Source organism: Phalaenopsis equestris, unplaced genomic scaffold (genome assembly GCF_001263595.1).
Source record: "Phalaenopsis equestris unplaced genomic scaffold, ASM126359v1 Scaffold000291, whole genome shotgun sequence".
Classification (NCBI taxonomy): Eukaryota; Viridiplantae; Streptophyta; class Magnoliopsida; order Asparagales; family Orchidaceae; genus Phalaenopsis; species Phalaenopsis equestris.
The window spans coordinates 423,570-449,733 of NW_018164733.1; the positions used below are offsets into that span (position 1 = coordinate 423,570).

Consider the following 26,164-nt stretch of genomic DNA (forward strand, 5'->3'; position numbering starts at 1 on the left):
AAAAGCAAAGAAAAAGCCATTCCATCGAAAAAATAGGGGATACCACTGGAGGACGGAGAGCACAACAAACACGGAGAGAGTTGAAGATCGGAGGGAAGAGAGAGAGTGAGAGACAACCCATTGCTACCAGAGATAGGAGAGAAGAGGGAAAGGAGAAAGACACCCCATTACCACTAGAGAGATGCTCGAGAGAGGAATGATTAGGGCAAAAAAAGCGCGAGAGAGAGGGTGGCAGTGAGAGGGAGCGCAAGAGGGCAGTAGAGTAATATGTTCGCAAAGAAACATAGGCTGCGGGGTCGAACCCACCACCCACGTTTAACTTAAATTTTTAAGGAATGTTGTCGACTTGTCGTGCCGCTATTTCCAAATGCTTCATCCTGCGTTTTCAGAACACACCACGTCAAATAAGCTGGCTTAAACGTGCCCTAAATCGCCTTGACAACTGCAAGAGTTCTCGAACGTCATTCAACCACAAAGTGTGTTGCCTTATTGCATTAAAGAATATTCAAACTTGACTCATTTTGTCCGGGTAATGCACGTGTGAAATCAATAACAGACAATTCAAGAAGAGCATCCACAAATATTGTGAAGATATTATTATGTGATTAAATACTAAAATCATCACCATTTCCAATTTATTTTGATATTACTATAAAATTTATAACTATTTTATGCCTTTTTTTTTATATTTAAGGGGCATTTACATATACACCTTCTAATTCCGATATATTTACATATATCTAACACCAAAACATTACTTTTTATATTTATACCGCACAAATATTTCATATAACTTAGAAAAATATCAATATGCTGATTTTTTAAATAGACCTTTTCATGCATTAGTTAAGGTGGCATATATATAAAAATTGAAAGTTAGATGTGTAAATACACATAAACTGACTGTTATACATGTAAATCTTCCTATTTCAATTATCTTGTTATCTGTTTATCATGAAAGGATTTTAAAAAATAGTTCTCATCATTAAAACATTCTTTTATTATTGTATACGTTATTATATAAGTTTAATTAAATTCGTAAATGAATAGCAATAAATTATTGATCTCATTACAATTTCATGGTGCATAAAATTGATTTTATTTGATAACTATTTTCATTTTTTACTCTTCTTCTGTTCCATCAAAATCCACAACTGCAGTTGCCAAACTGTCCCTATAATAGAGAAGGGAAATTTTTAGTTGGGACAATTTATTTTGGTGCGGTGACATTTTTAAAAAGCACATAATTTGTTTGGCTAAATTGTGTTTTGACAGCTTATGCGTTTTCAAAACGCTGAAAACACCATTTTCATACCGAATCTATCTAGGTGCGGTGACACATTTCTAGCAACGATCTGACTTTTTCAAAAAAATAAAAAATTATAATAACCACAGCACCTAGTTTATTAGCATATTATTTTTAATCAGTTTATCAGCATATTATCCAATAAACTGCAGCTGCAAATTACTTTATAAAATTTTCATAATTATTATTTGTGAGTGAATTAAATAAAACTTAAATTATTAAAAACTGCCATAACAAGATTTGTTTTCAAAACTATTAAATAAAATTTAAAATATATTTTATAGAAATACTATAGTTTTAATTGAAAATTTACGGAATACGACTACATTTTTGGAATGCTACAGAGCAATTTTTTTAAGCGTAAGAAAAAAACAGCTGAGGTTTGAAAAGTTGGTAAAAAGCAATTCAGGCAGTTTTGTCAAACGCATTCACGTCGCTGTGCAAATTTACCCTTTTCTCCCTGAACCGAGTCTACTCATGACACCTGTTCGAATTCGAATCGCTTCTCCCTCCAAACCCTAAGAAGGCTGCCGAACGCCGGAGGTACAGGTCATCCTCCTCCGGCAGCGGCGACCATCAAATTGAGGAGCTGCTTCCATCCCCTCGGCTCCTCTTGGCGTGATCCATCTCAGTCTACAGTACTCAACTTCTATATAGGTCTGTGTCGAGCTTCAGTGACGTCACCTTCTTTTAAAGTGAGGATGGTTTTCGTTACTAGGATGCTCTTATTGATGCCTGTTGGGCGATATCGAGCAGCCTAACATTCTTGAAGTCTGCTTCAAGTCCGCGGCTCTTTTCCGGTGAATGTACGTCCAACTATACCCTAATCGTTGTTATCCATGGAATAGCTTTCTCGAAACACAGTCCGACGGCTCTTCTACAGTGAGATCGAGTCCCCCGCAATAAGACCTTCAGCTCTGCTTTTTTAATTTTGCGGTGCTTTGCTTGAGTTGTTTTGCAGTGGAAGTGTTTGTAGTTTGTGTTGATTTTGTTATAAAAAACGTTACGATTATTGTTTGATTCTCTGCCGCAAAGATTTCATCTATTATTTTACATTTGAGAGCCTTCGGTCAGTTTATATTTCTTGTTGGTTAGTGCCGACTCATTCTGTTTGTGCATGTACATCCCACTTCATTCCTTCTCAATTGACTTTCTTCAAATTGTCAACAACTTAAAATTTGTAAAACCCTTGACTAGTCTCGGTATTGTCTTATAGAGAAATTCAAGGTTCGGATGCATGAAATTCCATTTGTTACTGGGCCTACGGACGCAGTTGTCTCTGCGTATTAGATAAAAGTGCGTTTTCAATAAGAAAAGTGGAGCGATGTTGACGTTACAAAAAAAAAAAAAAAAATCAGTCAAGTTTCTACTGTTTTAGAGTGCATTTGATAATTCTGGTTGGTCAAATATGCTTATCAAGTTCATTTGATTTTTTTTTTGTTGCAGAATCTGCCTAACTGAATCTTAAATCTTTGAGATTTCATTTAATTTCTACATCTTGTTAAGGCAATATAGCATTTTTTTCCTTTCTATTCATCGTGGCCTATAATTACTTATTAAATCAGTTTGTTTGTTCAAATGCAGGTGGTGACGACATCATCATTTGAAGATATTGTTTCCATTCTTCTTCGAGCTACAAGCTGTTTTAAACCATGAATAAGCAAGCTTCTGTTGTTCCTAGTTATGGGAAGAACAAAGGACCAGTCACAAGAGCTAGAGCTGCCAGCTTGGCTTCTCATGGCCGAAGACTGCTGCCAAGGCCACCTTTAATACCTGATAAAAAACAAACAAAAGTGGGAAGAACAAAGAGAGTGATTTCAGAAGAGAACAATCCTACTGCCCCATATGCTGTAACTTCGCAGAACAAAAAAAGAGCGGTACTTAAGGATGTCTCCAATGTGTGCCGTGAGAGTTCTTACAGAAATTGCGCTAATGCAGTAAAAATACAGGTGATTTCCCTACATATCTTCCTCTTTTAGATACATTAATGAGTATTTTAACTCCATAGCATTATTATCTTGTTTCCCAATTCTCATTCTCACAAACTACAATTTTTTTCCAATTTTGCTATTTGCATTTAGGCCAAGGATTGCAAGCAGCAAGTTCGACCAGAAAATTTGAAAGCCAAAACAAGTTCTGATCAAAGGGATTTAAAATCCACCCCCGCCATTTCTTCTAGTTTTGAGCAGCATCATGATGGAAACGCTGGAAAATGTGTAGTAGATATGTCAGAGAATTTAAGTGTTCGAGAGAGCTCATTTACTACAGCAAATTTGGATGGGACCATGCAAAACAATAATTTGGATGGGACTAAAATGGAAGGTTAGCATTGTAGATGATCTTTAATTTTAGAAAGATTTACATACATACCACCCAATTCTTATGTATTTGCATATCCAACACCTAAACTTCAATTTTTAAATGCATGCCACTCTACCTATGAATGACAAGGTGTTTTTCAATTTTTAAAAGTTAAAATGGTGTTAGTTTTTTGTAATATGAAAATTTTTGGGTGGTGCAAATGTAAGAAGTAAAGCTTAGGTGTAAGATATGTTAATATATAGGACTTGGGTGGTATGTATGTAAATACCCATGTACAAAATACTATATGCCCTTGAAATTAGAGGAACTTCATTGGACCAACTATGTAGCTTTGATTTTGGTCTATATATATGCAATTGCTACGTTTAGTTGTTTTGGCCATTTTAGAAGTTCATAGTTTATGTTTTTAGTTCTTATTTTTGAAACAAAATGCGCAGTTTACAGATCATGTTCACCAAAATGGGTTTTTAGAGCTAATGTATTTGTGTTTTCACATGTTCTGTAACAAGCCTATGTGTTTTTTAGTTAATTAGACTAATCACGCAGATTAAAGATTAATTTGACATGTTAAAGATTAATTAGTTTTATAATCAGTGCCATCAAATTTTTGTCAGTATTTAATTGTGAAATGTCGTCTAGCATAGTTAATTAATTACTTAACATCATTTTACATTGATTACATGCCAGGGCTAATTAATAATTAATTAGATTTTCAATTAATATCATTTAATTTTTTAAATTGCAATAATTTGGCCTGAAGGAGTAAATTAATTGATTAAATAGTCATAAAAATTAGCAATTGAATACCTTATTGATTAGGGATTAATGAGGTTTTAGTCATGATCGTTCAGATATTATTTTTATTTAGTGAATAAGCAGTTTTTTAATAATTGATTGGATTTTAAATATTTTTAGCCTAATTAATGCTTAATGAAGATTTTATTCAATATTAATGATATATATTAGCATTTAATTATGTTAATTAGGTTTGATTTAAATGATCAACTCTTAACTGACTAGAATAATCAACAACTAACTATTTATTTATCCTAAAGTTTGCAGTAGATTGTCAAATTTCTACTTGTGCCTGACTAGAGTAATTAGGCTTAGCAAATAATTATTATCTATTAATTTTGGTGATTAAGAATTAGCTAGTAGTGTAATATAGTTTGTTAAGGATTAATTGTGCCTACGTATGATTTTTTAAATTGATGTTGTTGAAATATTAATTAAATATAGTTTTGCTAACTAACAAGTATGATTAATTAAAATATTTGTAAACCAAATATATAATTATTAGTTATTGATTGCAATGCTAAATTTAGATTAATTAAGGCTTAAATAAGTTTAGGATAATTGATATTTGGATAGGATTAATTATGAATTTAGTAGACTGAATTATGATCATTCCTTATATTGAGTTCATTTTCTAATTTTTTCGATGAAGAAAAAAGTGGACGACCCGGATGCTTTTTTAATTAAAAATAAAAACAATATAAAAATGAAACAAAGCAAAATGAAGCGAATCGTAAACAAAATAAATGTAAGCCAGATGTTGAGTATGCATAAACTGAATTTTAATCTGAATTTTTTATTTTTATGCTGATTAACTTGTTGTTTGAGTTCATAATGCAGTTAAAGGTATCCTTTCTGAGGACCAGGACTTCAATTGCTCAGGTATTCATGACATTGATTTGGATCTTTCAAACCCTCAAATGTGCAGCCTCTATGCAAAAGATATATATGCTAATCTAAGAGCTTCTGAGGTAATTAATGCTGCTTCTTTGTCCTTTAATTCTGCCTATTTTGTTTTGCCTGAAAATCCTTCCTTAAACTGTTCTATTGCTTCTTTTTTACTTTATTTTCACAAATGTTAATGATTCATACTATTCACTGATAGAGTTGATTTTTCTTAGTCTTTTATTTATGATATTGTTACATTATTTTCTAAGAAATGTTTTTCCTTCTTCTCACCACTTCTGCTAGAAAGTTCACTAGATTAGCTTGTTTCCGTCCTTTATTTCTTCAGCTCATCCGTAGAGCCTCTTCAACTTTTATGGAAACCTTGCAACGAGAAATCACTCCAAGTATGAGAGGCATCTTGATTGATTGGCTGGTTGAGGTAAGTATTAGTTTGTTAGATGATTTATACATTTTTTGTTAAAAAAATACTTATTATGGCTTGTATTTTCTTTAGCATTTGCATGCTATTTATTTTCATGTTTGACAGGCGAGACCCTTTTTTGAAGTCCATTTTATTCTTAATTCCATAGCAAAATGTTCCCTTTTTTAGTAATCATGATCTGATTTATAGTAGAAGAATTTTAAGAATGTCATAATACAAAATTAAAATTCTAGTTTCTACTATTGGAAAATTGAGGAAGTTGGTTGACTTCTGCGGCAGCTACATAAATCATCTCATTTTATAATCAATAAAACAAAACACATATTTAAGATATCAAGCTTGTTTTATTTTATGCCAAAACATAGGCAAAATAAAATAAAAGATTTAAAAAAAAAAGAAAAGCATAAAATGATCTCAAACAATACCTTAGTGTATGAAGAAAAGGGGATTATCAATTGTAGAATTGATGGTTGTAGTTATTATGAAAACAAGCAAAAAATAATCCAATGATGATAAATGCTTCTTCGATTGTTTTAACCATAAGCTAAAATTTCAAGACCTCAAAGTTTTTGAGTTCTCGTGATTTCATTCCATTGTGATTGCTGAGATTTTGATTACATTGTGATTACAGAGTGATGTTGATGATGATTTATGCTACACAAGAAGCAATCCCACGATTGTTTTAATGCTCAACTTTTGTAACTTCAAATTTTTAGAGTAACGTGTTGATTTCATTGTGATTATGTTTTTTCTACATATCTACACTCGTTTGCTGCATCATAGCGAGTTCCCCCATGATTGTTGCAATTGCAAATATATGCTCAACTTTTGAGGCTTTCAAACTTTTGAGTTATTGGTGTTGTTTCCATAGTTATTGCATAAATGTTGATTATTCTATATAGTTGAAATATGTTCTTACACACATTTGGTGCCTTTATTTACTTTTAAAATATGTGAGGTAATTGATGTTAATGTTCTTAAAATTTATAGGTTGCTGAGGAGTACAAACTTGTTCCAGATACACTTTATTTGAGTGTTTATGCCATCGATAGATTTCTATCTGGAAATTGTATTGAAAGGCAAAAGCTGCAACTTCTTGGTGTGACTTGCATGTTGATTGCATCGTAAGATCTTGTTGATAGTATGAGGGATGCTTTATATTCAAGCTTTTTAAAATTCTAGCATTTTTTTCCTCAGCTATTTTTAATGCTTTTTTAGACTGTAATGACTTCCAAAATTTTACGTGTACATTATGACTGAGCAGCCAACATTAATTTTCTGCAAATATATTTCATTGAAATTTGTGAACCTATTTGTTATATTTTCAGAACAACTGTAGTCATGCCAAAAAGAAAAGTTATTGAGGCATGAGTACTTCCTGAGTTAGTGCATATAATGTTTTCCATTTGCAATGATAGACATAAGTCAATGAATCATTATGTTTTTAAGCAGAAAGGCCACTCTTGACCTCAATTTGCTTTATCCCGTTCAATGTTATATGCAGGAAGTATGAAGAAATTTGTGCTCCTCGTGTGGAAGAGTTCTGCTTTATTACAGATAACACATACACCAAAGAAGATGTATGATTATCCTTCTCCTGTTAATTTGATATCGTTTTTTTTACTAGAAAATAATTAAAATTAATGAAGTAAATAAAAAAATAGAAGTTAACTATATCATCTTTAATCAATGTTCGCCCTTTCAATGATAGGTACTCAAAATGGAGGTTCAAGTACTAAGCTATTTGGATTTTCGATTGTCTGTTCCCACAATAAAAACATTTTTAAGGCAATTTATTCTTCTAGAACATTTTTATTTATGCAAGATCCATTCAACATTATATCTCTAATAAAATCCTACTTTTTTGTGCAGGAGGTTCCTCAGAGCAGCACAAGCATCTCATAGCGTATGTTACACATCAAATTTATTTACTTTTTAGTGTTTCTTTGGGAAATAAACATCCTGAAATGATAATATTGATCTCTTTAGGGGTAAACCTGCCTGAGTATCTTGGAAAAATGCATTTTATCTAGCTAAATTCAGTAAATTTTTTTCTCTTCTTGTGTGCATGAAGGTGTTGAATCTTCGGAATACAATTATATCCTACCCAAATGTACCTTTTGTGATTTGTTGACGGGATGAAGAATTGCATAACATCTGCTTAGATTATATATGATTGGGATATGTGTACTTCTGGAAATGACATATACTCATTATAATAGATGCACTGCTCAGATATTGATTTAGGAAATACAAGGTCCGGGTTTTCCGATTGCAATTTAATATTTGTAATATGAATTTAAAGCTTTTTATGCAGTTATTTTTGTGGAATTGTAATCGTAAAGAAGGAATTCGACACCAAATGATGTTTCGATAAGCATACAGAGTTGAGGATAAAAACTACTTAATAGGGATAATTATTTACTGTTGGAAACAGCTAGCAGCTGAACCAAAGATGTGTGAAACACCTATACATTCCTAAACAGAACTCAAGTTCATTTAATGAGAGACATGTTATTAATTCATGCTAGAAATTAAGTATGTGCTGAATAGTTGGTTAAACACATCCACCCTTTAAACCAACAGTTGAATTATTATGAGCATAATTCAATTGTTGGTTAAACACATCCACAAACACTGCGCGATGTTCTCTTCCTCATGCCCGTTTGCGACCAGACGCGAAACGGTGTACAAAAAACTCGCAACTGGCGATTCTTAGCAGTGGAGAACTGAAACTCCATCTTGCTCCTTAGTCATGTGATACATGCACCATCAAAGCTTGCGGGGAAGCCGCGACGAGCTTTCAGGGTATAAAAAAATTGTCTTTGATATCGAAAATTTTTCTGAAAGAGATGACATCAAAGAGAGTTGATGGTTTGGAGAAGAATTGGAGGAATAGATGAGTAAAATCAAATCTGGTATGGAAGAAAGATTTTTCACCTTCTATTCTATGGAAAATCAACTGGAGGATCGATTCGAGAGCATGGGGGAAATTCGAGAGATACTAAAGCTACTCATTGAGATGCAATCCAAGTGTAAATCCCAACCAAAGGTTGAATGGAGAATATGTGGCAAGATGAAAAAGAAAAGAAATCGAATTTGAGGAACATGAGGAGGAAAACATCCATCATCACGAATCTCCTCTCAGGGCTTTGTTTAGGGGTGGATTAGAGATTTCTGATGAAGACAGGTGGGCGGAAATGTGGGGAGGAGATTATGCCAAAAGAATATATGAAATGATGAAGAAGATAATGAAGTTTGACACAAAACTGGCTCCTTCCGCTGTGTGATCAATCGACGACATTGATAATAGACAGCAACAACAGCAACCAGAAGGACTTGCACGACATCAGGACGTCATCACCACTTTAAGTGGATCAGGAGCTGCAATGTCAAGTGAAGAAATCAGGAACAGACTTGAGCAACAACACTTTAAAGAAATAATACGACATTTGGATGGCGTGAACAAGCAAAAGCAAGCAGGATTGAAGTTGACATAGGTGGAAGAGACACGTAAGACGGAGGACAGAGATTATGGTGATTAGTAAGCCACAATATGAGTTGTTTGGGGTTGTGATAATCTCTAAGATTGATTGGAAATCAAGCCACCAATCGATTAAGAGGCGGCCAAACGATATGTACAAGACTGCATTTTGAACTTCTATTGGTCACAACAAATTTTTGATTAAATGGAAGTACGATCAGATAATGACGCCAGGTGAAAGCCTTTTGACTTAATCAAGTAGCAATCTATTTTTTTCCCACCTTGAGTGTGTGGGGGAGTTTTTTTTTTGGGGGGGGGGGGGGGGGAGTATTGTTACGTCTATGCCTACTCGAAGGGCAGTTTAGTCTTTTATTTTCATTATTGTATTAAATAAATAATACAACAATTTAAAGAAATAATACGACATTCGGATGGCGTGGACAAACAAAAGCAAGTAGGATCAAAGTTGACAGAGATGGAAGAGACACGTAAGACGGAGGACAGAGATTATGGTGATCAGTAAGCCACGGTATGAGCTGTTTGGGGTTGTGATAATCTCTAAGATTGATTGGAAATCAGGCCACCAATCGATTAAGAGGCGGCCAAATGATGTGTACAAGACTGCATTTTGAACTCCTGTGGGTCACAACAAATTTCTGATGAATCGGAAAAGATGGCCAGATAATGACACCGGGTGAAAGCCTTCTCACTTAATCAAGCTGTAGTCTAATTTTTTCCCACCTTGAGTGCAATGTGTCTTTTATGGGGAGGGGAGTATTTTTACGTATATGCCTAGTCTAAGGGCAGTTTAGTCTTTTATTTTTTTTTATTTTTGGGTATAAATAGACTTGCTATGTTGGTTAGATTTATGCATGAGATTAGATTGTGAGTCTTAGGTCTAGGGTGTGGGAGAGATCTCTTATCTCTAGAATTGTAGGAATTGGGAGACATCGCCTACTTATCGAATTGTAGGTTTTTGTTTTTGTATTCTTGTTGAATTGATTGGATTATTACAAAAAAATTGTGTTTGCCCTAATTTTGCAAAAAGCATTTCGATTGTCGTAACAGATTTCCATATTCACTTCTTTCTCAAGGCCTTTATTTAGAAATACTTCTTTGATAATGAACACTATTAAGTAGTAAAAGATGTACTTTGTTAATCAAAAGGAAATGCTCTTATAAATAAAAATAATTGCTGATTGAATAATAATGTGCAAAAAAAGATAAATATAAGATGTTTTGTTATGGAAATTTATTTAAATGCAAAAATTTAGAGAATTGAGAAATATATAAAGTGGCCCATAAGTGGTTTAAGAGAACAATTTGTGATGTTAAGAATTTTGCTTTCAATGATATTTATACTAAATTAGATACTAAAGAGGTTAAAAAGATATATGTATAAACTAGTCAAATAAAAATGTAAGAAAAGAAAAGTAAAGATATAGTTCAAATAAATATATTAAAGAGAAAAATCAAGAAGTACTTTTCTTATATGATGATGTTTAACATAATGGGTGAGATATTTTTATAAATTTTTTTTAAAAAAAATTTGAAAAGACGATCTATTTTAATGATATTAATATAATTAATATTAATAAATTTTTATTTTTATCATCCCATTAATAAAACAGAAGTTGAGGAAACTCGAAAGAAATGAGAGGTGGAACATCAACTAGACGATAGTATCCAAATAGAAGTGTGAAAATATTCAGGGATTTTAGGAATTTATTGGTTTACTAGCTTTTTTGGTATTATTTTAAAAACTAAAAAGATGCCTATGGAGGGAAGGAAGATTATTTTAGTTTCTTTTTTTAATAATAAAGGGGATGCACAAGTGTGTACAAATTGTAGAGGAATTAAATGAAGGTGTGATATGTTAAAATTATGGGAGAGAGTAATTGAACATGGTTTAAGACGTAATACAAAGATTTCTCAAAATCAGTTGGATTCATGCCTGACTATTCTACTATGGAAGTTATGTATTTATTTAGAGGTTTGATGGAGAAGTAAAGAGAGGGTAATGAGTATTTGCATATAGTTTTGTTGATTTAGAAAAGGCTTTTAATAAAGCACCAAGAAATGTACTTTGGAGAGTTCTAGAAAAAGAAATGTGTTGATATGACTTATATTCAAGTCATTAAAGGTATGTATCCTAGAGCTATTACTTGTGTTCGCACAGAAGAAATCTAATATTTTCCTATTTTAGTTGGATCGCATCGGGAATTAGTTTTAAATCCATATCTTTTTGCTTTAGTTATGGATGTTATTAATGGACATTTGCAAGAGGATGTACCTTTATATATACTTTTCACTGATGATATCCTTCTTGTGGATAGGACTAGAGAAATTGTTCAGGAAAAACTTGATTTATGGGGGTCAACTTTTTAAAAGCTTTTGTTTGAGTAGTAGTAGTAGATCGAGTTTAAAAGTTTTTTTTTTTAGTAGTAGTAGTAGATCGAGTTTAAAAGCTTTTGTTTGAGTAGATCTAAAATTGATTACATGGAATGTAATCTTAGTAGTAGTAGATCTAGTGAAGACGTTGCAACAATAGGTGATCAAGTCATTAAAAAGAGTAAACTTATTAGATATCTCTGGTCGATCGTTCATAGTGATTGTGATATGAATGGGGAGGTTATTAATAGAATTTAAGTTAGATGATTGAAATGGAGGAATGTATCGGGCCTATGGTGTGATAGAAAATTACTACTTAGATTTAAAGAAAAAATTTATATGACAGTGGAGACTTGTAATACTTTATGGTGCAAAATGTTGGCTATAAAATAGAAGCATAAAACTAAGTTAAGTGTTGTTGAGATGAGAATGCTTAGGTGGATGAGTGGCTTTACACTTCGAGACAAAATGCGAAATGAATTTATCCATGATAGGGCTGGTGTAGCTCTAGTAGCAGACAAGATTAGAGAGAGTCGTCCTAGATGGTTTGTTAACATTAAACACCGACCATTTGATGATCCAGTTAGGACGATAGATGTTTTAGATTTGACTTTTGTTAAGAAATGTAAAGCTAGACCTAAAAAGACTTGGTCATGTTGTATAAAAAATGATCTTAATCTATTTGAATTTAATGAAAGTATGACGCTCAATAGGACATAGTGGAGAAAAGGATTCATGTAGCCGACCCCACTTAGTGGGACAAAGGCATGTAGTCAACCCCATTTAGTGGGACAATGGCTTGTTGTTGTAATGGGGTTTAGCACAGAGCATCATGCGGTTAGACCAAAATGTTTGGTGTAGATTTTGATCTTTGAAGCATTGTGTTAGCCATTTTAACGAGAGTTCAATTATTACTCGAAGCAACCTCATTTTATTAGTGATTTCAAAGCACTAAAAAGTTTTTTAAAGTACCTCTATGGTCACCATTATTTAAGAAACTTGTCAAATTAACATTTCATGCATGTAATAAATATTTGGGGAAGTGTCACCTTATATCCAATTACTAATTTAGGGAAAGAATATGAACTCCAAAATTGTGACTTGCATTTAAAATGTTTTCATCCTAGAAGAATATGGAGTAAGCAAAAGTCTTAACTTCTAAAGGGAAAGTTTTAGTTAAAGTGCTTGAAAATTTTTTTACAAAATTTTCACTTCTTATTTATAAAACTAAGTAATTTGTCATGAAATAATATAACGATAACAATTTATCTGGATAAAAGTAATTTTCTAGAGCTTTTAGTGGAAATAGTTTAAGGTTTGTTATGCTTAATAACCTTATGTCGCATAGAAAGCGACATTTATTTCAAAACATTGGGTACAAGATTTAATACAGCATATAATATAATGATCCTGATATATGGAGCGTTCCTTGCATCATACCTAATTATTATTTTGAGAACCTAGAGGATCAGGAGTTCTCATGCTCCATGTTGTAATATGTATCATAAGAAATGATTTGAATCTACCTAAATTCATATGCATGGTATAATCAATATATGACGTGACAATTGCCTACATATTTAGTAAAACCTTTTAAAGACAACGCTACAAGGGCTAATGGTTTTGAATACTAATGAAATAATAAAAATAAAAAGGAGAATTTACATATATACCCACACAATTTATATGTATTTTTATATCTAACACCTAGAAGTTTTATATGTTCATTAATAACACTTTGGTTGTTGAATCTTTATGGGTCTGTAGGTATGTCACTCAAGCTGGAATGCCTGAGGCCTGAGATCTGAATAGAGAGCAGCAAAGGGTGGAAAGAAAAGTCTTCTCTTTTTTGCTAATAATGAGATTATAGCCTCCTTTCTTAGACATTTGACCTTTTAATTATAATTAAGGGTTATCCCTTTAGTGGTATAGAGGGTGACTTGAAAGCAGATAGAAAGTATATTGTGTTCAAAATATTAATGTTGGGGTGGCCTAGATTTTGGAAGCCGTACAAACTTTTGGCGGTAGCTTAGTCCTTATTCTGTAGTTCTGTACAAAATGGTGCAGTAAAATGTCAAGTGTGAACTGCAAGTTGATTATAATTAGTTTGACAGTTCACCCAAGCCGAGCTGACAGTTTGCCAAGTATGGACTGTCCATCAGGTTGGCTACCTTTGGTTCTTGGCCTAGTTGGCAAGTTGTTATAGAGAGGGTGAGTTATATTATTTATTGACACTACTTGACCTTTATCCCTTTTCATGTTGGGTTTGCCCAAGTTTTTTGGGGGTTGGAGTCCTGAGTTGGAGCCTCATAGGCCTTATCTCTTTATAATTTTACTGCAGAACAATAAGAGAATTAAGTTGTGTTAAGTACTTATGTATTATATAATGTGTAACATTTGTCTTTTAGTGAGTAATTTATGTGACCTAAGATTCCCTGCACCATTCTATAAGCCTGGCAGTTGCGATAGATATTTGTGCCTCCCTTTCCCGTGGAAGCCTTTGCTATTTGTATAGCGTGATTATTGGGAAGATGGGCAGCCCAAAGAAAATTTTGCATGACAGCACAAAATTAATGTGTGGCATTCCTGACAGCTACTTGGCAACCATGTTGTTTGGTAAGAGGAAGTAGGGTGATAATTCTTTAAAGAAGAAGAAGAAAGTTAGAATTAAAGGGGGCTAAATGTTGTTAATGCTGAGGTGGGCATGCTTTTTAGGTATTTCGGAGAGGTTAGGATAGGTCATAGCTTCACGCTTGCCTCCCAGAAGATCTTCAATGCTAACGCATTGTCTTGGAGAATTGTTAACTTCAAGGCACAAAAAATAAGATGAATAGCTTGTCTTAATTGTTAGAAAATCATTCCATGTTTCATGCTATAATTATTAAACTATAAAAATCCTATGGATAATTCACTTAACATGAAACATTTGACATAGAAACATATACATAGAAGTAATTTAAAAATTACAGCATGAAACCTATGTAGGACTTTCGGTTTTGATTAAATGGGCATGAAGGCATATGTAACTTTGTAAATTGGCATCCAATATATGAATTAAAAAAATATAGAAGAAAAATCCTTATGATTTCATACATGTTTGATTCGGTTTAGATTAAAATGCATGAAAACTTGTATTTTTATGCAAAAGCATCAAACACATGGATTAAAAGATAATATAACAAAATTCTCAAGGTTTCCTGCACATTTATGTTTTAGTTTTGAGCATATGAGGATGAACATGGAATAATTTTGTAAAGTAAAGCCATATGAACATTAAACAAGGAAATTGAAGGTAAATCCCTGGACAAATTTCAACAAACTCATGTATGGATTTTTGGTTTTGGCTAAGCAAACAAGGATACCTATTGACTACATGCAATAACATTCAACTAATCCATTATAATGAATTTAAAACAAAAGCCTTATGGTTTGCGCATGGATCATGGATGATTATGTTGAATTAACATCAAATTACCTTTGTTGTAAACATATAAATAAAAAAAGCCCTATGAAATGTGAGGTAGTAGTACTATTGTAGTGGGCCCTCCTTGAGGAAGTGAAATAATTTTATAAGAAAAATGATAGATTTTAAAATTTGGCATGAAAGCATGAAAAGGTTTAAATTTCCATGGTGTAAAGTATGTTATACCTTTGCATTTGTTGCTGAATTCCCTCGGTTTATAAGAAGCATGAGCTAGGTTTTTATGATGAAATTTTGATATTGGTTGATGTGGATAGAGTATTACAAATATGTATGATAGAGGAATGTTACTTCATATGAATTTACAAAACCTTTCAGTTCTAAGATTGGAAATTCGCAATAGAAGAGGATGGGTCTTAGGAGACACTAATACACGGAGGGCTTCAAATTCAATAAGCATGATTGATGAAGATGAATTATAATGCCTCTTGTTAGTAATAAACTGAAGCTGTTCAATTGTTCAGGCTTTCCAAGCAAGGTCTTTTCATACTTTTTTTAAGATAATCTATTTCGCCAGATTTTATAACTTGAAATGCGACAGAGCTAAAAAGTTTATTTTTTCATCAAACAATGTTTATTATCATAATTATCATTTTCCAATATCTTCCTCATAGTCTTAATAGGTTTATTTTGTGAAATCATTCTTTTCTTTTCAGCGCCTTTTCTTGGGTGAGTGCATAATTGCTGCCAATAATTCGGGGTTTAAGCAACCATATCCTTTGGCATTGACTTCAAATTTTAACAATACTGTTGGAATTCTAATTTCCACATCCAAAATGTGAATTGCTCAAGGATTTGATCCAAAAATGATTCATTTACATGCATACCACTCAATTCTTATGATTTTACATATCTAACACCTAAGATTCAATTTTTATATGTTTGCCACCTTAGCTATGCATGAGTGGGTATTCCACTTTTAAAACTTAAAATAATGGTATTTTTAATGTGATATGAAGGATTTGGATGGCATGAATGTACAAGTTAAAGTTTAGGTGTTAGATATGTAAATACATAAATTGGGTGGTATTTATGTAAATGCCCCTTGATTTTATTAATGTTTTTGCAAAGTAAACTGCTTGCCTCATATCTTCTATTCCAACCTGCAGGCTCCCTCTCTTTCTTTAGGATACATGACAAATTATTTATCGGAGCTTACATTGGTCGAATATAGTTTCTTAAAGTTTCTTCCTTCTGTTATAGCTGCGTCTGCTGTGTTCCTCGCCAGATGGACGTTGGACCAATCTGAGGAGCCTTGGGTAATGCTTTCCAACCCCAATCATTCTTTCAGAAAAATAAAATAAAATAGCTCATGATATCCTGGTCAAAATTTTTGGTTAATATTGTTATCAAAGCAGTTGGATATGCATTGAGATGAATGCCAAATAAATTTTAATTGATTATTCACGTAGAAGATTTACACAAGTAACACTCAATCCTTATATATTTACATCTATATCCCACTTTATCTATGCATGGAAAGGTGTATTTCACTTTTAGAAGTTAAAATAGTTGTATTTTTTATATGATATGAAAGTTTTGGGTGAATTAGATGTAAAAAGCAAAGTTGATATGTAAATACATAGGAATTAGGGTGGTGTGTATGTAAAAGCCCCTAAAATAAAACCAACAGTTTTCACATCAGATTTTTCCTATTGTTCTCTTTATCCATCCTACTTAATTGTTTTTATTGCTGTTTTTTACAGAATTGCACTTTAGAGTACTACACCTCTTACAATGCATCAGATCTAAAGTCTGCAGTTGTACAAATGCATGATCTGCAGCAGAATTCCAGTAGTTCCCCACTCAGCGCAGTTCGTGATAAATACATTCAGGACAAGGTACAGCACATCTCTCCCAACATTTACTTAGTATTTAAGTATAAAAAAAAAAATGAAAATATTATAATCAAAATTTGATCCGAATAAGTTTAAATTCCTCGAAATTTGATTTGAGATTAGTGTAATACAAGATTTGATTGATCATCCATGCATTAAACTCATCTCAAATCGCATTAAAAAATTGGGACATTTACATACATACCACCCTAATTCCTATGTATTTAGATTTCTAATACCTAAATCTCTTACATTTGTCACGCAAATCTTTGATATCACATCCATAACAAGTGAAATACGCCTTCTCATGTATAAGCAAGGTGATACGTATGTAAAAATTAAAGTTGATGTGTTAGAAATGTAAATACCTACATTATGTTTGTAAATCTTCCTAAAAATTTTCAATCCCACCAAAATTTGCACTTTTTTACACCCCACCCCACTTTTTTTGTTAATTTAAAGGCTTGGTTTTGGCAGTATGAACGGGTGGCTTGTAGAGTATCTCCAAAACTTCCAGATTCACTATTTTCCTGATACCTATGGACGAGGAACCTTCCTTTTTTTTTTTATTTTTTTTAAATTGTTTTTAGCTAGTCTTCATTCATTTTGATCAAAGCCTCATCTAAAGGGAGAGGGTTTGTAGCACAGGTTAGTGCTTAGATCTTACTGCTAGTTAAAAAAGCCATGTATACCTGTTTTAACTTGTGACTCTCTTCTCCGCTTTTCATTGTATTTCATCCATTATGTACTGCTTAACCTTACTTGTGTAAAAATTTCCAGTTTAATGTTATCTCCTTAACATAACTGTTTCTATGTGAAGCTTTATAGTTCAAGGCTATGAACTTGTGTATAAATTTTCCGTTTTTAAGTATATATTTTTTTTATTAATTATTTTTTAAACAAGCTGGTAAGCGAGTTAATGAGTTGAGTAGAGGCTGGCTTGAGCTTGGCTTGCTAGCTTTTCGAGCTCAGTCAAGCTCGAGCCTGTTATGTGTGTGTGTGTGTGTATTATGGACAAGTGATATATTTGTGGGTGTCTTGCATATCGTTTGTGCGTCTGTGCTGTAAAGATATTATATTATTATACACTGCATTTTATTTAATAATAAAATTTCGATACATAAAATAGAATGATGCAAAAAGATTTAACTTGACTTTTATGCCTTTGTCAAATACATCACTTGTTTAGGGAAAAAAATATTGTATCCAGACATTCTAATCAAACTTTGGTCTATAAAGCATTTCAAAATTCTTTCTTCTATTTTAACATGGTGTAGCTCATAAAAAATAAATATGCATTGGGCATTCACATGCTTTTGACTATGGGCCATACATATTAGAAAAATATTTATACATGGCAAGAGTAAGGATCAATAGACTATGGGCCTTAGAGGCTCATGAAATAGGCCAAGCCAATATGCCAAAGTGATCGAATCAAGCTCACATGTCGAAGTGATTGAATTGATACCTCGTGTCGAAGTGATCTAATTATTCCATGACAAACTTGTCACTGAAGAAAATTATCATTACATAAGAGCACTTCTCTTAATGAAGAACTAATTTTTCCAAAGTTTTTTTTTCGAGGAATTTTGGAAAGTAAGCATAATCTAACCCTATCAATACATCCACCATATTGTTCTATACTTTCCTACTAAAAACATACGTTTTATGAGCTCATGAACAAGAACAAGACCCTACATTATAAAAAAGATTCTACACCAATATATTTACATTTTTGACAACAAAACTCTTCATTTTACATTTAGCCAGCTTAAGTTTTTAATATCGCATAAAAAAAATATAATTTTTATGTTTTTAAAAAATAAAAGGCGCATTTTCATGCATAGAAAAAATAGTAGTATTTTATAATAAATAGGGCTATAAATTTTTTTTTTACTTATTTTACTAAATCGAGCACTCCTACTAGGCTCACCTTCTTGAGTTGCCAGATTGAATCCACTTTTCAAAGTGGCTAAGTCGAACCAAATTGTCCAGCTTGTCTCGACAGAATGGCATAGTCCACTTGTGCGAGAGTCACTATCAAAGACGATCATCATAATTCATAACTAATAAGTTAATATGTCAATCCATTAATAAAAGAGTCACCCTTACACCCTTATTTTCACCCAAATATAAGAGAGATGCGTCCTAAAGACACTGTTCGACACCCACATTACTTGATTTCTATTAAGACACCGAAAAAAGGTGTCGTGCAAATGTATATTATGAAATGTATCTAATTTATTATTTTATTATTTTTCTCCCTTACGTATAAATAGGAGGGAAAAAATAGAGAGGAATCTCTTAATTTGTGGTTCGTCTTACATAAAATCCAATATATTTTCTAATATTCCCTCCAAGACTCATATGAGAATTGAAGTTCAATGGCAAATATGTAAATACATAAAAATTGAATGGCATGTACGTACATGTTTCTGGATATTATCAGTGCATGAATTTTTGTGTTCATCGTTGGGCCCCGCGTCCTCCTTTAGCGTCCACTAATTATTTCAACCTTTTTTTCTTCAATTTTAGTGAGAGCTAAAAATCAGAGGCTGCTGCTGTTCAGAAACCTCGAAGCCGCCTCCACGCCGCCTTTCAGCAGACATAATTAGCTTTTTTTTAAAAAACACTTTTAATAATAATATTCTCACAAAATCTGCTGAAAATGAATTTTTTTCTTTTTTTATTTATTTATTCATATACAAAACTTATTGATTAATATGCATTAAGCTTGATTTTTTCAAACAAGTTAGGGGTCGTTTGGGGCAGCTTATTTGATGCAGTGGCGTTTCGAAAACGCAACTGGTCTGTTTGGTTAAATTACGTTTTGATAATTTATGCGTTTTCAAAACGCTGAAAACAGTATTTTCACATCACACTTATGTAGGCGCGGTTGCAGCTTTCTGATAGTAATTTGACTTTTCAGAAAAAAAATAAAAATTTGTAATAGCTGCCATACCTAGCTTATCAGCAGAATATTTTTAATAAACTTATTAACAGATTATTCAATAAGCTGCGGCTGACCCAAACAGACCCTTAATCTATCATTGATTGATTGTCAAATATTAACGGCAAATTAATCTATTATATTATTTTTTATTACAAATTATATTTTAACAATATGAATAAATTACTTTATTTTTAATCAAAAAATTAAGATTTTAATTATTAAAATAATAAATTTAATTACCAAATTAAAAAAAATTATCTCTGTTTCCTCGTAATACGCCAATAAAAGTGCGTGAGCCTACGCAAGGAAATTTCAGCAGAAGAAATGACCTTCAGCTTATTAAAAAATCCAATCTTTAATTTTCTGTCCGTGAGTAAAATGCAGTGTGTTTAGGATCAATTAATTAGTTCTAAAAACATAATAAAGACACTAATAAAGCCCATTAATACTTAATTAAGCTTAATACAGTATGGATTACTAACTGCAGTTTCAGAGCTTATACTCCTTTCTACTGATCTTAATTATTTTGCTTATCCAGTTTTATTTTATTAAACTAAATATAACATAATCATTACATTGAACAGCTGATCATAACTACTAACTGCAGTTACATGTATAATTAACCCGATTACTCTTTATCCTCCTCCCCTGAATCAAGCATGTCCTCCAAAACCTTATCATCTAAACACTCGAACTCGATCACCTCCTTCTTCGTCTCCGACGAAGACCCGGAGGCGTCGTTCGCATACAAATGCAGTTCATCAGGAAAGTTCAGAACGGCAAACTCGCCGCGCATGGAATACGCGGCTCGGTCGTAAGCACGAGCAGCTTCTTCCGCGGTATTGAACGTTCCGAGCCAGACTCGAGCGCCCTGGCGAGACGAATCGCGGATTTCGGCCGCAAATTTCCCCCACGGACGCCGCCGGACGCCGCGATATCGGGTTTCCTTGCTTTCTCCTTCATCCTTCTTCTCCATTGGGTTGGAGTTGTGGATGGCGGCAACGGCTCCTTGATTTAAATTAGGGGCGGGGGTTGGTGGTGGGGCAGGGGATGGATTCTTCACACGTGCGAAGGAAGGTTGTTATTGGGGGAGGGGAGGGGGGAGTGGGCCGGTTTAAATAGGGACGTGAAAGGGAATTCGGTTCGGTGTATTTGGATGAGTCAAACCGGTGGCTTGGCCCCCAAGGGGAAGGGGAAGGGGAAGGGGAATGTGTGCATTATATGTTGCTGTGCTTTTTTGAATTTTTATTTGTCCGTTATAAAATGGAATTGTAATTTTTTTTTTTAATTTGTTTTGAGGTGTAAATGTAATAATTATTAAATTTTTATTTTTTTCTTCATTAAGGTTTTATAATCATTTTTTTATGAATATTTTAAATAAAGTGTGTTGAATAAGACAACGTGCTTTTTTTGGCTACTTAATAATGGGGGGGGTGAGGTTGCCTCATTGCAGTCGTGGGGAGGTCAATTTTAACGTGTGATGACGTAATTATTTAGTGATATTTATTAGCGTAAAATTTTGAAGGAGGTCGTAATTTCAGTGTGGGTAGGTTCTAGATTTGTGGGGGCAACATTCCAAGGGAGAATATGTCAAAAGGTTGATTATATTTGATCATGAATTTTACCTATGAAAGAATTTTAAATTAGGTTTTAGAAAAATTCCACCATTAAAAATTTGATGTGTGGAATATAAGTTATTGTATGTATCTTCTGAAATATATCTATGATGAGCCATGCTCTTAAATGCTTCCATTCATTATTGATTTATAAGAGAATTGATGCGTGTCAGAAAGTTCGTGGCGGTAGAGCAATAGATTATCGTCTTAGCGCTGTACGAGAATTCTGCACACACTCATATGAAAACTAAAAAAAATAGTGACTACTACAGAAGTTTTTACGTGGAAAGCCCGTAAAGGAAAAAATCACGGTGTCTGGCACAGTTGCGAAAATCCACTATTGATTGATGATTACAGAGATCTCTTATCACGCAGACGAGAATGGGTAACTATATTTTTCAGATTATGATGTCGATTGACAGCATTTAGTTAGTGGTGATCGATGACGGTTGACAGAGGTCGACGATGATTGAGGATGGTCTTCGCCGGTTGGCGATGGTTAATTGTGATCGACGGCGGTCAACGACGGAGGTTGGCAGTGGTCGATTAGAGAGGTCGACGGTGTTCGACGACGATCGTCGGTGATGCTGAACTACAGATTCTTCTCAAGGTCTTAGGCTCTCTCTCCAGACATCAACTCTCACTCATGAGAGGGATGAGGCTATTTATAGTGTTCTGGGTGCAATTAATGCAAAAATATGAATCATCCGGAGAGTTTCCCTTAATCATACGACATTTACTGAATATTTGAGTGTCTTAATGATGTCAGAATTGAGTGTTCTTGGGTTCGTTAGATTGGTCTTGTCGAGCCACTCGATTCGAGTATAAACTTGTCATATTTGACAACCCTTTGATCTTTTAAATGTGCTCGGGAATCATTTAAGTGTGGTTCAATAACTTGATCTGGGCTTGATTTGACTCGGATTGGGCTAGTTTTCATATCATTAGGTATGTCTAATCAAGCCGGTCAGTTTGACTATAAGTTTGCTGAAATCAGAGCTATGGACGACTTTTTATTAAGATTTGAATGTTTCATGTTTAAATATCGTCTCGAGATTTGTATCATGCCACGAGATTCATGTCGGATGAAGAAAATTTGTTTGTAGAGTATCAGTTGCCCCCCTATTTTCCGGGCGAGACCATTTTTATCGTCCGAAAATATCAATATTCGAAATAAGATATATATATATATATATATATATATCTTACTTCGAAGAGATTAAGGATTTTGAAGAGGGCTTCAAATTCCGAAAAGAAGATTAGTATAATTTGACTTTTTTTAATATGAAAAGTTTTTATTTATTATTATTTATGAGCATTTAATGCTTGTACCTTTTTTTAGATTTTCATATTAATGTGCATTTATTGGTCAATGCTCTTTTTGAGCCTATAAATAGGGGTCTGAAGGAGAGGGTAGAAAGTGTGGTGGTACTTCGTGGCGACGAGTTGCGGCGGCGCAACGCGGCGACGCATTGCGGATGTCCAATGTCATGAAATAATGTAGGCGTGGAGTCCTCAGCTGATTCAGAATTTCTCAGAAGAAAATCATTTTGCGCAGTGGTGAAGAGTTGCAGTGCAGAATTGTGGTGTCGAGTTGCGGTGCCGAGTTGCAGAGCAGAGTTGTGGTGCCGAGTTACGGTGCAGAGTTGCGGTGCCAAGCTACGGTGCAGAGTTGCGGTGCCGAGTTGCAGCGCAGAGTTGGGGTGCGGAGTTCCGGCGCAGAGTTGTGCTGTCGAGTTACGGTGCAGATTTGCGGTGCAGAGTTGATACAGTGCATATTTGCGGTGCAGAGTTACGGTGCAAAGTTACGGTGTCGAGCTACGGTGCAGAGTTGCGGTCTCGAGCTACGGTGCATAGTTGCGGTACCGAGCTACAATGTCGAGTTAGGGTGTCGAGTACGATGTAGAGTTGCAGTCCCGAGCTACGGTGCAGAGTTGTTGTATCGAGCTACGGTGCAGAGTTGCAGTGTCGAGCTATGGTGCAACGGTGCAGAGTTAAGGCAAAGAGGAAGTCGTCTCGGTATCGAGCTACGGTGCAAAGTTGCGATGTCGAGCTACGGTGCAGAGTTAAGGCAAAAGGGAAAGTCGTCTCCATCCTGCTTAGTAAACAAGCAACGAGATTTTCTTTCTCGTTGTGGTGTAGTTCGGAGGTGATGAATAAATGTTGTAGTTTTCTAACGGCGCTTTGAAGGGAAGTTTTTCATGCTTATGTGGTGGCAATATCTGTAGATCCTCTGACGATCATCAGAAGTACTGGAATTTTGGGAGGGGATGCCAACTCTGCTCGAAGATGAGTTGATCTGTTGTAGCCCTTATGTTGGTATTTGTAGTCTTTTTAATCATCTGATGTAACATTTATAGATGATGATAATGTATTTCTTTGTACGTTTTTGACGTTGCTTCTGAGGCTTTTGTGGTTCAAGCCTTCTGAGGTTGTGCCCCCTTGGACTTATGCCTTATAGGAGTTTGAACCAATATCTTTTGTGGCTTGTAGCCTTCTGAGGTCTTCGAGTAGAGATCTTGCCAACCACTTGCTCTTATGGAGTATTTCTAGTGAGAACTCTGTCCACTGCTAGCATTCTATCGAGATTTGCCTCTTGAGCTTGTCTTCTAAGGGCATGGTTGAAAGGAGAATCCAGTAAGGATGTAAGACCAGTTCTGAGTTGTATAACCGGAGATGCTCGACGGTACTAACCCGTAATGATCAGAGTCATATGAAATCCACCGAGGATGGTTGACTTATCCTAGGTTGTTAGTCGAAGCTTTTGTTTAACGACCGTAACCTGTTATGGAAAAGATCGAAGAAAATCCACCAAGGATTTTTGGCCTATCTGAGGTTGTATGTCGAAGTTTTTGCTCGTGCAAGTGTGCGCGGCTCAATCTTGTTACAAGCTTAGTATGATGAGCTTGTCAGGTGGGTCTTGATGATGAATGAAGAGCTTTGATAAATGCGTGAAAAACAGAAGATGATCGTAAATAGTATAGCAAGCCTGGCGGGGAGTTTTGATCGCAGGAGCAAGCGATATATGAGTGTTGTCGAGGAGGACGAGGAGGAAGGTTAGGAGGAGAATGTGGAGGGACATGAGGAGGCTGAGGAGAAAGATTATGATTTTTATTATATGCTTGTGGGTGTGGTTTTACCCGCCATAAGGGTTGATTACATGTTTTTTTTTTCATTTACGTTTAACTAAACTTTCAATTTCTGTAGCTGTGAGATGTAAATTTTGAACAATTTCATCTCTTTATCTTTCATTTAATTTGCTATCATTATTTATATGTTGTAGTGGTGATTTCATTTATGAGTTATGATGATAAATAAATGTCATATTATATTGTTTGTGTTTGTTCTGTATAGTTATATGGAAAGAAGTACATTCTACTGTTTTTTTTTTGTTTATGGCAAGTTTGCATGTGACTATTCTCATGCTAATAGCTACAATAATTTCCTCGATATTTTACGACGTTATATCGACGGTATCCGCAAATCAGCGTCAGAATAATAGCATCAGACATGTTGACACAAATTAGTGTTGACGCTAATTTGCATCACATGGGTTTGATGCTATTGCGTCCTTAACACAATGTTGACTGACACTAATTTGCATCTGATGGGTTTGCTGGTATTGCTTCCTTAACACAATGCTGATTGTTTTTTCAACAAAAACTTTGTAGCGACTGAATATGGAGACGCTAATTCCTACGTAAATAAAAATTCGATGCTAATTCTGATGCAAAATGAATTAGCGAAGCCCAATTCAACGTCACTATTAATTTGATGCTAATCTGACACTTAATTAGAATAGTGGCGGAAAAAAGCCCGATTAGTCTCGGAAATTTTCAAGTTAAATAATCACTTCTATATATATGGGCTAAAATAAATAAATATATGATAATTATATATTTACAGCATCTAAATAGTACTCCATTATCTTCATTTTGAATGATATCATTCCATTCTCAAGAACATGGTAACATTTAAGCTTATAGATTAAATATAAATAATTTGCTAGTTCAAATTCTTAAGATAAAGCTTAAGTTGTATGGTAAGAGGCCAGATATGATGAGACCTCATTAATGGAATCAATAGAAAAATGAGAATTTATTGGCATAGTAATAAATAGATTAAGATAATTACTATTTCTATAAATCTAAGGTTTTATTGTAGTTGAAATATTAGCTCAAAAATAATTAAGTTCTGCATGAGCCATAATTTTAATTAGATGTGAGATTTGAGTTGATTTTGAGCTAGGCTCGAAGCACCTATGATATAGTAAAAAGGAAATGATATTTGAGTATGTTGGGTCCCGAATATCACATCTTCTTTACGTTCGGGCACCTATGATAGGGTGTCTGCGTCATGTGCTAATATTCAAAGCATTGAGTATGTTGGGTCCCGAATATCACATCTTCTTTACGTTCGGGCACCTATGATAGGGTGTCTGCGTCATGTGCTAATATTCAAAGCATTGAGTATGTTGGGTCCCGAATATCACATCTTCTTTACGTTCGGGCACCTATGATAGGGTGTCTGCGTCATGTGCTAATATTCAAAGCCCTCGTGTCACGGTGAGATTGAACCCTTGATCTGAGGAGACTTACAGTAACTCCGCCACCAACATGTCAAGACACGCACACTCTATATATATATA

The 26,164-nt window shown here is 34.1% G+C and overlaps 2 protein-coding genes across 4 annotated transcripts; one reads left to right on the forward strand and one right to left on the reverse strand.

The window, feature by feature from the left end:
• Nucleotides 1-1,755: 1,755 nt before the first annotated feature.
• Nucleotides 1,756-17,756, forward strand: LOC110025155 (cyclin-A2-1-like). 3 transcript variants are annotated; one of them, XM_020725455.1, is made up of 12 exons: nt 1,756-2,112; nt 2,891-3,255; nt 3,388-3,628; nt 5,264-5,394; nt 5,658-5,750; nt 6,744-6,877; nt 7,258-7,333; nt 7,465-7,541; nt 7,626-7,659; nt 16,219-16,368; nt 16,816-16,950; nt 17,425-17,756. In XM_020725455.1, the coding sequence occupies exons 2-12, from the start codon at nt 2,959-2,961 to the stop codon at nt 17,479-17,481; spliced, it is 1,425 nt and encodes a 474-aa protein (XP_020581114.1). In that variant the 5' UTR covers nt 1,756-2,112; nt 2,891-2,958; the 3' UTR covers nt 17,482-17,756. The 3 variants fall into 3 exon arrangements, with proteins under 3 accessions (XP_020581114.1, XP_020581116.1, XP_020581115.1); XM_020725456.1 differs by lacking the exon at nt 1,756-2,112 and adding an exon at nt 2,113-2,188; XM_020725457.1 differs by lacking the exon at nt 17,425-17,756 and having other exon boundaries at nt 16,313-16,368; nt 16,816-16,909.
• Nucleotides 17,757-20,528: 2,772 nt separating this feature from the next.
• Nucleotides 20,529-20,876, reverse strand: LOC110025138 (ethylene-responsive transcription factor ERF098-like). Its single transcript, XM_020725427.1, has one exon. The coding sequence runs from the start codon at nt 20,874-20,876 to the stop codon at nt 20,529-20,531; it is 348 nt and encodes a 115-aa protein (XP_020581086.1).
• Between the last annotated feature and the right edge of the window lie 5,288 nt (nt 20,877-26,164).

Excerpts from the sequence above, each read along its gene's own strand:
- LOC110025155 (XM_020725455.1), top strand. The coding sequence starts at position 2,959 with ATGAATAAGCAAGCTTCTGTTGTTCCTAGTTATGGGAAGAACAAAGGA. Across the intron at positions 3,629-5,263 it reads GGATGGGACTAAAATGGAAG|TTAAAGGTATCCTTTCTGAG; the intron begins GTTAGCATTGTA and ends TTCATAATGCAG. Across the intron at positions 5,751-6,743 it reads TGATTGATTGGCTGGTTGAG|GTTGCTGAGGAGTACAAACT; the intron begins GTAAGTATTAGT and ends TAAAATTTATAG.
- LOC110025138 (XM_020725427.1), bottom strand. The coding sequence starts at position 20,876 with ATGGAGAAGAAGGATGAAGGAGAAAGCAAGGAAACCCGATATCGCGGC.